At 34.6% G+C, this 14,485-nt stretch overlaps 3 protein-coding genes across 7 annotated transcripts in view; 2 read left to right on the forward strand and 1 right to left on the reverse strand.

The window, feature by feature from the left end:
* The window catches only part of LOC145729769 (putative cytochrome P450 4s3), a 30,228-nt gene that overhangs the window by 2,640 nt on the left and 13,103 nt on the right, over positions 1–14,485 (forward strand). For 2 of the 4 annotated variants that reach the window (XM_081980673.1, XM_081980675.1), the window contains exons 2-3: positions 1,884–2,081; positions 2,128–2,322. The exons of 1 other annotated variant lie outside the window; for it this stretch is intronic. In XM_081980673.1, the coding sequence (XP_081836799.1) occupies positions 1,884–2,081; positions 2,128–2,322 (393 nt within the window). The remainder of the gene's footprint in view (positions 1–1,883; positions 2,082–2,127; positions 2,323–14,485) is intronic. One more of the 4 variants, XM_081980674.1, reaches the window with a different exon arrangement.
* LOC145729770 (uncharacterized) lies at positions 4,698–9,225 on the reverse strand. Of its 2 annotated transcripts, none has more exons than XM_081980678.1 (2): positions 9,092–9,225; positions 4,698–6,450 (listed from the first exon to the last, which is right to left on the reverse strand). In XM_081980678.1, the coding sequence occupies exons 1-2, from the start codon at positions 9,112–9,114 to the stop codon at positions 4,794–4,796; spliced, it is 1,680 nt and encodes a 559-aa protein (XP_081836804.1). In that variant the 5' UTR covers positions 9,115–9,225; the 3' UTR covers positions 4,698–4,793. The 2 variants fall into 2 exon arrangements, with proteins under 2 accessions (XP_081836804.1, XP_081836803.1); XM_081980677.1 differs by lacking the exon at positions 9,092–9,225 and adding an exon at positions 8,737–8,845.
* LOC145729772 (extracellular matrix protein 2-like) lies at positions 9,938–13,678 on the forward strand. The gene is made up of 2 exons (XM_081980681.1): positions 9,938–10,078; positions 11,375–13,678. Exon 2 carries the CDS (start codon positions 12,177–12,179, stop codon positions 13,320–13,322), a length of 1,146 nt encoding a protein of 381 aa, XP_081836807.1. The 5' UTR covers positions 9,938–10,078; positions 11,375–12,176; the 3' UTR covers positions 13,323–13,678.

Here is a 14,485-nt window from a genome sequence, read left to right on the forward strand (position 1 = left end):
TTACTCACTGTATAGTTAAAAATTAAGCCATATGTTTAAGATGCATAGAAAACTTCAATCCCTCAATACTGGGGGTTCTAGACAGTGCAAAATGAGAATTGAGTGGTATCATAGCAAAACCGCCATCACCAATTTTTGTTGTTTTGTGTAAAACCGTAAAAACTGTTTGAAGTTTGGCACTTTTGCAACATGTTTGATTTTAAAAAACTTTTCTTATGGGAAATTTGCTGTTTAGGTACAAATAAAGGTACATAACTCTAAATAACCTTTCTGTTTCTTGAATGCAACCAAATTTTAAATCAGTTAGGTTTGCTATGACACCACTTGCTTATTAGTTTTACAATAACTAGTAGGAGACGACCATTACACATAACCTGAGAGCTATTTTACCTTTCAGCTTTTTTCTATGCAGTCCTAGTAGAATTTTAGGTGAATTTTGGTAATCTTTTTTTAAATAAATAGAACGATCCGTTCTCGAGATAACCAGAGTCAGAGTCATTTTTTAAACCTTGCCATTTCTGAACGAAATGACAGATTTTGATAGAAAAGCTCTGACTTAAATGCACCGCCACTGTACTATACAGGGTGGAAAAGAAGCGCGTGCAAAAAAGTGAAATTTTCAAGTAGTTCCCAATTAATCAATAATTTTTTTGGGCTTGCTGAGGTCAATATCTCGGAAAGTTTTTGGCCGTTCCCCAATTAACGTCCTGTGACCCAAGAAATATCGATTTATGCAAAAAATGCGATATAGCAGTGCTCAATCTTGAATTAAGGTTTTGAACTGTCATTTTAAGTCACGTGAGGGGTCCCATATTACGTGTTGCATAATTTTAAGTCAACTCTCTTGACCGATAGAACCATACAGAGTGTTAAAGTGGAAAAACAATTTGGCAAACAACTTCAAGTTTCACTCACTATCGCTGGACATCATGTTACTAAATATGAGGCTTGTCCTGTAAAGTAGTCAGATTATGTAACAGCTAATGTGAACATACAACGGAATTTCAATGATAGATATAAACCGGCTAATATGGCTTAAATTAGATTAAGCTATATTAGCATTAAATAAATAGAACAGTGTTATATCCATTTTCCGGAAAACTCGATATTTCTTCTGACACATGACGTTAATTAAGAAACGCCCAAAAACGTCCCGAGGTAATACCCTAGACAAGAAGTTGCTATGTAAGAAAAAAGTTAAGATTATTTATTAGTGAAGTGACTGTAAATTAATATTTACACACGTTCTTGTCCCACACGTTGCACACGTTCTTGTCCCAATTTGATTGTCTCTAGCCACCCTGTATGGTCTTATTGGTCGTGGGGTTGCCTTAAAAATTATGTAACAGATAATATTGGATCTACACCCTACTACTAAAAAATTTCACTATTTTGCACACACTTCCTTCACACCCTGTATAAGGCAGTTAGAGTGCATTAAAGCAAAACTTTTTACATCAGTTAAAAAGCCAAGAAATCAAGCCCAATGACAGTCCAAACCGCATTAAAATCTGTAGATTCCTTTGTAGGTTTTAAAAAATGACCCAAAAAAATTACTGTCCAGGTTGACGTGGCGAGCAGTTTATTTGTTTCAAACTGTCTCTTCTAATAAGTCAATCTGTCAAATTCACCGCTCAAGATACTACTAGAACTGCGTATAATATAGATGTTTGGTAAAATATATCTAAGATTTGTGGCAGTCGTTACCGTGGGGCTAACCTAGAATACCTAAACTTCAACGCATCGCTAAACTTTATTATTATTGTTGGAACGTGAACAAACGATGCAACAATCTCAAGTGACTTTTTGGCAGCAATTTGTAAAAATAAAATTTTAACAGTCTTTTTCTCTAACATTTGGTGGACTTTTTCTTGAATTTCTAGAAATTCTGGAAAATATCAAAAATCATCTAACCAAAAACAATGGGTTATGTTACATGGACGTGGGATTTTTTCCCATACTGACGGCCTCAAATCCAGACTTTTTAAAGTGGTTCCTATCTTCCAATCTACCTCTAACTAAAAGCTATTCTTATGGATTCTTGCGCAACTGGCTTGGAGGAGGACTTTTAATATCTGCAGGTAACTAAATTCCTTCAAATACAAAAACACCTCAATTCAATCTCAGAACTTACAGGTGAAGAGTGGAGGAGGAGCAGGAAAATACTGACTCCAGCTTTTCATTTTTCCATTCTGGAACAGTTTATTGAGGTGTTTGAAGACGCCACCAAAGATCTGGTGAGAATTCTGGGACGGGAAGTTGGAAAGGATGAAGTGGACGTCCACTATATAGTGACCCGGTACACTTTGGATGTAATTTGTCGTAAGTTACCCTAGAATACTATTGGCGACCTAAACTGTAAGGTAACTTTAATGAAAGCATGATTTAGTAGAATCCCGGTGCGAAAAAACTCACAATCAATTTGGATCGTGTTGTCAATATAGATTTGTTGATTTGGAAGATCTGGTCTAGTTAATATACTGCAACAAAGGATTTTTTTGATATTTATCAAACCCTGTAGCCACCACTCTGATCAGCCATAATAGGGCAAAACGCGTCGCTCACTCACACACCATATGTAACTAAATATTGATTTTTGTACGACTTGTCTAATTTTGAGTGAATACAGCAACTGTTTTGAAGGCGGGAAGGACTAGTTCCTGTCTAATTTCTGGTTGTTAGCACTAACAAACCGGAAAGTAAATACCTGCTGTACTTACCGTTTAGCTGAACGGGAAGTAACATACAGGATTAAAGAAAATTTGTTAAAATATTTGAGCCGTCTCTATGGGATCTCATAAACTTTATAGAGGAAGAGTACTGTAATTGCCTTTACGTACCGGTTCTGGTACGGTTTTTGCCACACCTAGGGGTAGGTGCTTTGAAACTCGGGCGCCACCTTAGTTTTATTTGGAGAAGCGTAACTAAGGAACTCGCTTCGTATACCTGGGGAGCTTTTACACAGTCGAAGACAGAGTTCACGTTTATCTGTTAATGGATGAAGGGAGTGGGACAAAAATAAGGAAACACAGGGTTGTCAGCAAAACTAAACAAGTCGTGTTAACCAGGAAAAATAACAGTTAACAATCAGTCATATCCTTACTTAAAAACTCTAGCACAAATGAACAAACAGAGAACAACACAGCCTCGTGTTCAAATTAATAAACGGTACAGTCGGACCTGGAGATCCTAACTAAATTAATACGGTAACTTTGAAACGGAAAACAAGCGGACAACACAACCTAGTGTTCAGAACGGGGAACGGTACGGAGAACTAAGACGGTTTCGAAACGGTAAACAGACGGTTACGGTATGCATGACAGATTCGGACGGTACGAAAACTGTGTTCTGGGGGCACAGACGGAATCGGTAACAGCTTTCAAACGGTCAGCCCTCGGAGTTGACCAGTTGGCGGCTAAAAAGGCCGGAGCTGACAGTCCGAAGAAATCAGTTCGGAAAGACCTGGGTGAATTCAGGTCTGGTTACAGGATTTCGGAGCCGTAGCCTTCGAAGTTAACCGGCAGTGTTATAACATCCAGTACCGGCGGTCCGAAGGAAACGGTTCGGAAATACCTAGGCGATAGTGAGATTGTAGCCTCCGGAGTTGACCAGCAGTGTTATAACATCCGGTACTGGCAGTCCAGAGGAAACAACTCAAATCGCCGAGAGGTTTTCAGAGTCGTGGCCCTCGAAGTTAACCAGCAGTGTTATAACATCCTGCACTGGCGGTCCGAAGGAAACGATTTCGAAATACCTACACCTTCAAAGCTTGCCCCCAGGAACGATAAAATTTACCGTTCAGCTGGCTGAAGCGTCGGTCGCAGGGTTGCCAACTCCAGAAGTTCTAGTACCCTAAAATATTTTCAAATAACCCTAGAAAACCCTAGATAGGAGATTGTGACGTTAATGACAGTAGTCATTTGACTCATTTGTAGTGCTCGGACTGATCTGTGAGGTAAATTTAGGAACGCGCCTACAATAATGTCAAGCTAACGGGTGTTCAATCATGCATTACTTTGATGTGGTTTCGGAGGTGAATGATTAGTGTCCACAGATTATAATTGTTTTAAGAAGGTTTATGTTTATGCCATGGTATATTTTAGATTAAAGCAAAAATAAAAGACCCTAAAAAAACCCCTAAAACATGATGAACCCTAGATTTGCCCCTAGACTCCAAATTTATCCCTAAATCTAGGGTCTAAAACAGTGTTGCCAACCGTTTCACGTTCTTCGCCGCCACCGGCTATTCAATATTCCGCTACATTTGCCAAAACTCCGCTACAACCAAAAAAAAAGTAGCCTAAGCGCGATTAAAGGGTATTTTATTTGAGAATTAGTTTTATTTGTTCAGCTTAACTTCAGTACGTAGTTTAAATAGTAAAATTTTTTGGTAAAACTGCAGATTTACGTTTAACTGTATACATACCACTGCTTTATTTTTACTGTCTGAATATATTTAAATTTCCGCTACTTCAGCTACAATATGTTAATTCCGCCGCTACATAGATCGAAAATCCGCTACAGTAGCGGAATTCCGCTACGTTTGGGAACACTGCTTGGCAACAAGATTGGCGCCGTTGCCGGTTCTACCACAATCATGGAGTCTTTGGTGTATTTTGTATACTGTGAGGGAAATTGAATTGGAAAAGTTCGTTTCTGCACTGGCACATAAAAGCAATATGATAGTAAACAATAAAGTCAATAAAATGTTTATTAGATTTTTTTACTAAGTCTAGTTAAGATACTCGTTTAAGCAATTTAACTTTACATATAAAACTTACACACAAAACAATTTAAACAAGATGAATATTTTCTTGTACAGAAGAACTAGACATGCGCTTTCCTTTATATGAAGTGTATATCAGAAAACCTAAACCGCATACAAGAACGATCAGTAAAATATTAGAAATGATCGATTCAGTGTTGCCAGTTGATTGATCATTGCCGATTTTCTCCATTTTCTGCGCTTCAACGTAATTTTGCTCTGGTTTTGCGATTTGCAATTTGGATATTTTCTCGTCCAACACAGAAGCAAAGTGATCCGTCAAAATTTTATCCCTTTCCTCCGAGTTGGTAGCTTTGGTAAGGTTTTCTCGTAACATAATTTTAGTCAGTTGATCAGTTATTTCTTGAATTTTTGAGTATATAAAGGTGATATTGCTACGCGATTCACTAATCTCCTGACTGATTCGTTGATCTACCAGCATTTGAACGCTTTCAAAAGGATCAAACTTGATTTTGTCACTTTTATTATTTGCCACATCTCTACATTTGATACCAAGCATATTGTTATCGTCGTGTTTGTTGCCTTGGACTATTTTAATGTCTTGAAGTATCAGACTGTGTATGATATCTTTCAAATCCGAACAACTCCAACTGTTCCCATCTAAATGAACCGTTTTCAAAAATTCACAATTTAAAAAGAACGAAATCCAATTATTGTCCATCCCGTAGGTACTTTCGTGGAATAAATTGTGAGATACGTCCACGTATTCTAGTTTTTTTGCATTTTTAAAAGAACTTGTTGGCATTGAAGACAGTAAGTTGTGATTTAGGTCCAAAACCCGTAAATTTTGGGCGTTTACCCATAATGATCCATTTAAAGTTTTGATACTGTTGTGACTTAAATTGAGTGTCATTACTGATTCGGTAATAGGTAGTGAGAAGTACGTTAACTTATTGTTACTTAAATATATGTTCTTAAAGTTATAAGGAATGTCAAAAGTGTTTAACATGTTAAAACTCAGATCTACAGAAGGCTGAACAATGTAGGTGAGTAAATTCACACTGAAATGTTTGATTTGATTGTTATTTAGTAAAATTAATTCTAAATGGTGCTGGTAGTTGAACACGTTTTCTGGTAAATAAGTGATGCTGTTAAAGCTGAGATCAATGGTAAACAGGTCTAGTAAATTCATGAAGCTCAATTGGTTTACAATACTAATGTTGTTACTTGACATGTTGAGTGTTTGTAGTTCTGGAATGTCTAAAAAAACATCATCGTCTATTGAAGTTAGTAAATTATTAGCCAGATTCAATTCTTTTAGATGCTGAATAGTCATAAAATATCCTGGATATATTTTCGCAATATTGTTTCCGGAAAAATCCAATTTCCACAGTACATTATATGAACATGTGACTTGGTTAGGTTCTGATAATTCTATCAATCCAGTGCTGCTTGAATCAAAAATTAATTTTAAATTTCTTGGTGTACCATCCTGATAAAGGTTATAGGCACTGTTATAAACGTCACAAAGATACGGAATATTATTTTCGGAAAATTCACAGACAACTCGCCGAATGTTTCTTGTTGTTGCAGTAAAATCAATGCACGACAAACAATTATAAGAGTTGGATCGTTGTTTGTAAACAAAGTTCTCCAATCCTCTGTTGATGCAATCTCCTTGAACCAAACGAATGATCATACAACATAGCATCCATAACTGGATCCTAAAAAGGAAACGTAATTTATTTTCTGTTATATAATGCTTAATCTATATACAGGGTGTTTCCTGTATCTGTACAGTGTGTCCACACTAAGGAGCGCCAGTATGTTTAAAGGTGATACACGGAGCCAAATTTGACAGTTGAGACGTTAGGGAACACTAATTTATAAGAACCTTTAAAGGATTTACAGGAACACTAATAAAGGATTTACTACAGGGATGTAAAATTTCCGGAAAATTAAATTTATGGAAATTTTTCAGTAATTTTCCGAAGAAATTGGAAAATCTGAAAATTAAAAAATAATTCGTTTTTAACATTTTTGTACTACTAACTTGAAGGTATTTAGGCAGTTGAAATTAATTTTGAAAATTTTAATTTTCCAAATTTTCTTGATTTTCTGAAAATTTTCAGACGCAAAAACTGCAAAAAGCTAGAGTCAATTTTAACGCCCTCTAGCGGCTAAACGAGGCAACTTAGCCGTGCCTGCTTAACGTCACGTGATAGCCCCATTCATTAGCTTTCTTTTGTTATACGGTGGTTTTATACAGGGTGTTTCAAGTAAGCGAGTTAGGGACGATTTTCTGGAAAAGGGCACGGAATTTTAATCTAAATTAGGGATTCTTTGTGCCTACTATACTAACGGCGACCATTTTGGATTTTCCTCAGTCAAAGTGATTTTTTTAACTAATTTGAACCTGAGGAACACCAATCTGACGTACGTTTTGCTCTAACTGGCATCGTGTCGGAGATGACCTTTGAAATTGTGTCAATTTTGACACTTTAGGGCGTGGCACCCTTGCAAAATGACAAATGGCGTTTTACGTTATTTTTGTATTATTAACCTGAAGGTATTTAAGCAGTTGAGGTTAATTTTGAAAAAAAAAAATTTCTGAAAAAAAAATCAGAAGGTTCCACTCTTGAAAATTCTTGACAATTCTAGTTTTTAATTTTTCAAGGTCAAACGGTGCATGGTACCAAAAAAGTGTATAGACGGTAAAAGTTGCATCCCATCGAGGTGCATTTGTCGTAAAAATTTCAAGGCCCCTAACTGGAAACGTTCATGAGATATTGAGCAAAAACTGCAAAAAGCGAGAGTCAATTTTAACGCCCTCTAGCGGCTAAACGGGGCAACTTAGCCGTGCCTACTCAACGTCACGTGATAGCCCCGTTCATTAGCTTTCTTTTGTTATACAGTGGTTGTATACAGGGTGTTTCAAATAAGCGAGTTAGGAACGATTTTCTGGAAAAGTGCACCAAAATTTTGCTCAAATTGGGAATTACTGCTTTCGAGGAGGGTGGTCAAAGTAAGGCTGCTAGAGCAAAAACAATTGAATATCGATACAAACATTTTACATCAAGTAGGCCTAGAATTTGACGTAGATTCCAAAAATCGAATAAAAAATTATAAGTTTGGTTTGTTGCTCAAATTTGGGACAACCTGTATACTGATGTAGGAATAAAGTAAACGCAAATATCTACAAGATTCATATCTCGTATTTTTTTTTATAAAATGAAAACAAGTTACAAGAATGTTAAAAATTTAATGAATCACCCTGTAAACTACTCCATTGTATTGTCAATAACTCGGTTATTTTGACAGTTACAGGGTGGTTCAATATACCAATTTGTAGTATTTCGAGTCTCTGCTTACGTCACGTGACAACTGTCAAGACTCACTCACCAGTGACCTGATTGTGTTTCCTTTAGGAATTGCTCTGTACGTTGTGTTTATAGCTCCATCGAGCCAAATTTGACAGTTCTGACGTTTAGAAACACTTTTGTACGTTTCTTACGTCACGTGACAGCTGTCATAAGATATAAGCCAATGAATGGGGCTATTATTGGGTTGATTATCAGTCTATCACAGGAATTTCATTGAGATAGTACCAATATGGCGCTTTACAATGGTACCCTAATGTAAAACTGCAAAAAACAGTAATTTTGATGCATTTTTACCATAAAATTGCTAATAACTCGCTTATTTCAAACATTTGGTAAATCCATCATAGAACCGTAGATAGCCAGTGAATGGGGCTATCACGTGACGTTGAGCGGGCGCGGCTAAGTTGTCCCGTTTGGCCGCTAGATGGCGTCAAAGTTAGTCACTTAATTTTATACTTTTTTGTATATATCTCGAAAACTGTCCAACTGACAAACTGTTTTGGAAATTCTCTAATTTTTCTGGACAAGCATTTCTAAACTTGTTTCCTATTTAACCCATTATTAGGCCTTCCCTAACCTGGACACACTGTATAACTGGAAATGATTGATGTTCCAATAGTTATTTACCTAAACAAATGCGAAAAGTGATATTTTCCCACTGGAGTTGTTAAGCAAGCCTGGCTGCAGGGCAGGCAGTTAAAGTGCGGAAAAGACGCTTTCCGCATTAATTCAACCTAAATTGTCAATTAGCAAAAGTGTCAAAAAAAAACAGCTTTTTTTGACCAATCAGAAACTACGAATAGTGACTATTTTAAGCAAATACTGCAAATGTGAGAACACAATTTAAAAGAGCTAGCAAAAATAAGGAAAAAAGCGAAAATAGAGTAGAGTAGAGAAAAAGTTTAAGAAAATCGACAATAATGAAAGAAATAAAAATAGTTTTTACCAAAAAATGCATCAAAAAAGTAAAAAAAAAACTTACATATTTTGAGTAATTTGAGCCATGAAAACACACGAGCAGGAAATAAATTCCGTGATTAATTTTAATTAATTGTAGTACTGATTAAACAGTATAGGTACTGATAAACAGTACTGATAAACAGTACTGATAAACTGATGTATACTTTGTAACTAAATTTATCAGTACACACTGGACAAAGCATTGTTGCATTTATCCTGTCGGAAGTCAGATTGTGAGAATTTTATGCTTTTACAGGGTGTTTTTTGTTTTTTTTAATTTCCAAAACCGTAAAAATTCAATTCATAAATTACATTTTAAGTTTGGTTCATAAAAATTGTCTCAAAAGAGGAATTTTACGGTTATCAAGTCAATTTTTGAAATATTTAATATAAGAAATATTAAAATTAAAAAAATTTGAAAATTTAATGATGTATGTATTCGTTTATTGTATTGTTGCGTCATCCTGTATTTGTGTAATTTTTGTCATATACCATAAGATTACAGTGTTAGGTTATTGTTAAATTGATTGTGTAAGGAGAGTAAGGACAGTTTTGTCAAAGTCTGAAAAACCATAAAAACACTGACCTGGAAACTGAAAAAATGTTTCAAAAATCAAAATTTGAATTTAAATTTTAAAATAATTTTGGGAAAAATTTTGGAAATCTTAAAAAATAACTCAACTGTCAATATTTCTGGAACACCATGTAACAAAATAAAATTCTTACAATCTTACAAAATGGGTACGTTTACCCGATCTCAGCGGCTTAGAGGTTAAGTAAGCGGTCCTATTTAGTTTGTTATGACCGCTTACTTAGCTTCTAAGCCGCTGACGTCGGATGAACGTACAGAATGCTTTTGTGTGTGTACTGATAAGTTGCAAAGTATTCTTTAGTTTATCAGTACTGGCACTAATTGGTTTTATTATTAATAACTGAAAATTAATCGAATCCCGGCGATTTACTTGCTTTATTATAAGATTTTAGTGGCGTGAAGAATGGCTCAAAACATGTAAGTAGGTTTTTACCTTTTTTGACGACAATTTAAATAAAAATTTGCTGTTCCTTATTCTGGTTATTTTACTATTTTTTTCCTCGTTTTTATTGCTAGCGCTTCGTACAATAAAGGATTCAAAAATTGAAGTAATTCTGCTTTTTCAGCTCGTGCTCTCACATGTTCAGTATTTGCCTAAAACACACGTTTGTATTTTCTTAATGGTCGAAAAAAAGCAGCAAGCCGATTTTTTTTTAATCAAAATAGTTATTTATTTTAGTATTTTTTATGCTTTTTCGAATGGCGTTGGAACGAAGTTTCTGCGAGTTTAAATAAAAAAGCTACGATATTTCAAAAAGTAAGAAAATGCAATTTTTCTCAAAAGTGCAATTTTGGCAAATTTTTATTTTGCTCTATAAGGGTTCCAATGCACAGAAAAGGGCATATTTATACAAAAGAACCTTAAATTTGTTGAAATAGGTACAAAAAAAACATTTTACAAATTTTCAGTTTTCAAAAAAATTTAAAGAATGGGGGTATTAGGGGTATTTTTTATGTACTTTTTGAAATTCAATATCTCGGTAACATGAGGAGCTACAGATGCCATTTTTAATCTATTTTGTAGTATTTTTTATGCTTTTTCTAATGGCGAAGGAACGAATTTCGTGCGAATTTAAATAAAAGAGCTACGATTTTTCAAAAAGTCAAAATATGCAATATTTGTCAAATTTTTATTTTGCTCCAGAAGGGTTCCAATGCACAGCAAAGGACATATTTAAACAAAAGAACCTTAAATTAGGTGAAATAATAAGCACAAAAAAAGCACTTTAAAATTTTTCACTTTTCAAAAAAATTGAAAGAATGGGGGGGTGCTAGAGGGGTTTTTAAGTACTTTTTGAAATTCAATATCTCGGTAACATGAGGAGCTACAGAGGCCATTTTTAATCCATTTTGTAGTATTTTTTATGCTTTTTCGAATGGCGTAGGAACGAATTTCCTGTGGATGGATTTAAATAAGCTACGATATTTCAAAAAGTAAAAAAAGCAATTTTTATCAAAAGTGCAATTTTGTCAAGAAATTTTTTGCACAAAGAAACACTTTAAAATTTTCACAAACACATTTTTTAAAATCCATAATATGGCTAAATAATAGTTAGTTTGAGGAAAACGGAACATTCGATATTTTAATAAACAAAAAAGTTGTGAGGAGTTTTCGAAATGGACGAAATTTGAAAAACGCCCTCTAGCGCCCCGAACTGACAAGATCGAAGAAGTAAGAAAGAGAAAATTAATATAGTCACGTTTTTTTTTTAGGATTCACTTATTGATGCTATGTTGTATGACCATTGGTTTGGTTCAAGGAGAAGGAGATTGCATCAACACAACACCGGAGAACTTCAATTACAAACAACGACCCAATTACGATTGTTTGTCATGCATTGATTTTACCGCAACAACAACGGAAATTCGTCCATTTCACTGCGATTTCTCTGAAAATAATAATCAATATTTTTGTAACGCTTATTACATCGCCTATCGCCTTTACGGCGAATATTTCCCTCATGTGTTAAATGTCCCATATGAGCAGTGCATTTTCACCAGAATGACAGCGATAATTGCATTCTAAAGTGATAATTGCATTTCGATAATTGCACTGTACGTATCTATAACGACTGCATTGTTGTAGAGCCTATTGCTAGTACACTAATTGTTGTCCTTGCGCAGTTTTTTGATTTTTTATAACCAAACAATGTCAAACGCGATGTTAACAAAAATTAATAAACTGTTTGGAACTTGCTCATTGCAAATCCATTGAGCAATCTATAGTTGCAGCAAAACCAAAACATTTTCTTTATTCGGGAAATATTCTCCAAAATTACATTCGTGCCTTAAAAATGACCTGATAATTCTGCGTTCAAACTTGTTATCTTTGCAAACCGCATTCGGTCATTTTCTTATTTTTTTCTAAAAGAGCCCTCCACCTTCGGTGTCGGGCTCTTTCGTCAAAAAAATATGAAAATAAACTCATGCAGTTAAGAGATAACAAGTTTTCAGGCAAAATTATCGGTAATTTTTATGCACTTGTGCAATTACCCCCGATAATTCACCATTAAGCATGAATGTAATTTTCAGAACAATCACTACGGGAAATATAGAGCTAGTAGAAGCCGAATTTGATGTGGAATGTTCGATTACTTATCTGTGGAAATTGGATTTTTCCGGAAACCATATCGCGAAAATATATCCAGGATATTTTGTGCCGATTCAGCATCTAAAAGAATTGAATCTGGCTAATAATTTACTAACTTCAATAGACGATGATGTTTTCTCTCTAATGCCAGAATTGCAAATACTCAACGTGTCACGTATTAGTATTGTAAACGAATCGAGCTTCAAGCATTTACCAGATCTGTTTACCATTGATCTCAGCTTTAACAGCATCACTTATTTACCAGAAAATGTGTTCAACTACCAGAACCATTTAGAATTAATTTCACTAAATAACAATCAAATCAAACATTTTAGTGCGAATTTACTCACCTACGTTGTTCAGCCTTCTGTAGATCTGAGTTTTAACATGTTAAACACTTTTGACATTCCTTATAACTTTAAGAACATATATTTAAGTAACAATAAGTTAACGTACTTCTCACTACCTATTACCGAATCAGTAATGACACTCAATTTAAGTCACAACAGTATCAAAACTTTAAATGGATCATTATGGGTAAACGCCCAAAATTTACGGGTTTTGGACCTAAATCACAACTTACTGTCTTCAATGCCAACAAGTTCTTTTAAAAATGCAAAAAAACTAGAATACGTGGACGTATCTCACAATTTATTCCACGAAAGTACCTACGGGATGGACAATAATTGGATTTCGTTCTTTTTAAATTGTGAATTTTTGAAAACGGTTCATTTAGATGGGAACAGTTGGAGTTGTTCGGATTTGAAAGATATCATACACAGTCTGATACTTCAAGACATTAAAATAGTCCAAGGCAACAAACACGACGATAACAATATGCTTGGTATCAAATGTAGAGATGTGGCAAATAATAAAAGTGACAAAGTTAAGTTTGATCCTTTTGAAAGCGTTCAAATGCTGGTAGATCAACGAATCAGTCAGGAGATTAGTGAATCGCGTAGCAATATCACCTTCATATACTTAAAAATTCAAGAAATAACTGATCAACTGACTAAAGTTATGTTAAGAGAAAAATCTTACCAAAGCTACCAACTCGGAGGAAAGGGATAAAATTTTGACGGATCACTTTGCTTCTGTGTTGGACGAGAAAATATCCAAATTGCAAATCGCAAAACCAGAGCAAAATTACGTTAAAGCGCAGAAAATGGATAAAGTCGGCAATGATCAATCAACTGGCAACACTGGATCGATCATTACTAATATTTTACTGATCGTTCTTGTATGCGGTTTAGGTTTTATGATATACACTTCGTATAAAGGAAAGCGCATGTCTAGTTTTTCTGTACGAGAAAATATTAATCTTGTTTAAATTGTTTTGTGTGTAAGCTTTATATGTAAAGTTAAATTGCTTAAACGAGTATCTTAACTAGATTTAGTAAAAAAATCTAATAAACATTTTATTGACTTTATTGTTTACTATCATATTGCTTTTATGTGCCAGTAAAGAAACGAACTTTCCCAATTCAATTTCCCTTACTGTATACAAAATACACCAAACTAAAACCCTAAGTTGGCAACCCTGGTCGGTCGGTGGTCCGGGAAGAACTGACTGCAGCGTCGGTTGGTTCGGTTCGATAACCACCTCCGGAATAACTCCGGGAGAACTCGATAATGTAGCCAGTGATGCCAACCTTTCAGAACAAATTTCCCCAACCGTCAACCAGAAATTTCCCTACTTTTCCCTACGCTGTTGTACAGTGGCCCAGTGGGGTATTAGATGTATTTTGGCGTCAGTATTTACTAGAGTGTTTATAAAGTCTGTCTCATTTTAACTCATTCTGATAAAACAAGATGGCCTATGATGTTACATCTTAAAACTCAGGTGAACATTTCACAATCATAAATAATTGATGTTTTTGTAAGTTTTATTTTTTACTATTTTTTGGCAAAACCATAATAGTTTAATTAAAGGACATCCAAATGGTATTTTGAAAAATTTGTTTAGTTAAAAAATATAATATATAATAAATCTTTATACTACTAAGCAAAAATAAAAATTTAATTTTTTTTTGAATATCATATATGGTATTAACAGAGACAATATTAATAAAAACAAACAACACAAACCTTAAACAAATAAAATGAAAAAAAAAAACGAAATAAATTAGGACACATAATTGTGAATTTATTAAACTCAAGAAACTAACAAAAAATCCAAACAAATTAAGTCTTATTTGTATACTTGTACAGGTATGGAAATTTCAAAATTATTT

This window comes from Ips typographus, linkage group LG5 (genome assembly GCF_016097725.1).
Source record: "Ips typographus isolate SLU linkage group LG5, UJ_Ityp_2.0, whole genome shotgun sequence".
Lineage (NCBI taxonomy): Eukaryota > Metazoa > Arthropoda > Insecta > Coleoptera > Curculionidae > Ips > Ips typographus.

What these genes read in the sequence shown, in the direction of transcription:
- LOC145729770 (XM_081980677.1), bottom strand. Translation starts at nt 8,834, where the DNA reads ATGCGGAAAGCGTCTTTTCCGCACTTTAACTGCCTGCCCTGCAGCCAG. An exon ending in CACTTTTCGCATTTGTTTAG is followed by an intron (nt 6,451 to 8,736) that starts GTAAATAACTAT and finishes TTTCCTTTTTAG; the next exon opens with GATCCAGTTATGGATGCTAT.
- LOC145729772 (XM_081980681.1), top strand. Translation starts at nt 12,177, where the DNA reads ATGAATGTAATTTTCAGAACAATCACTACGGGAAATATAGAGCTAGTA.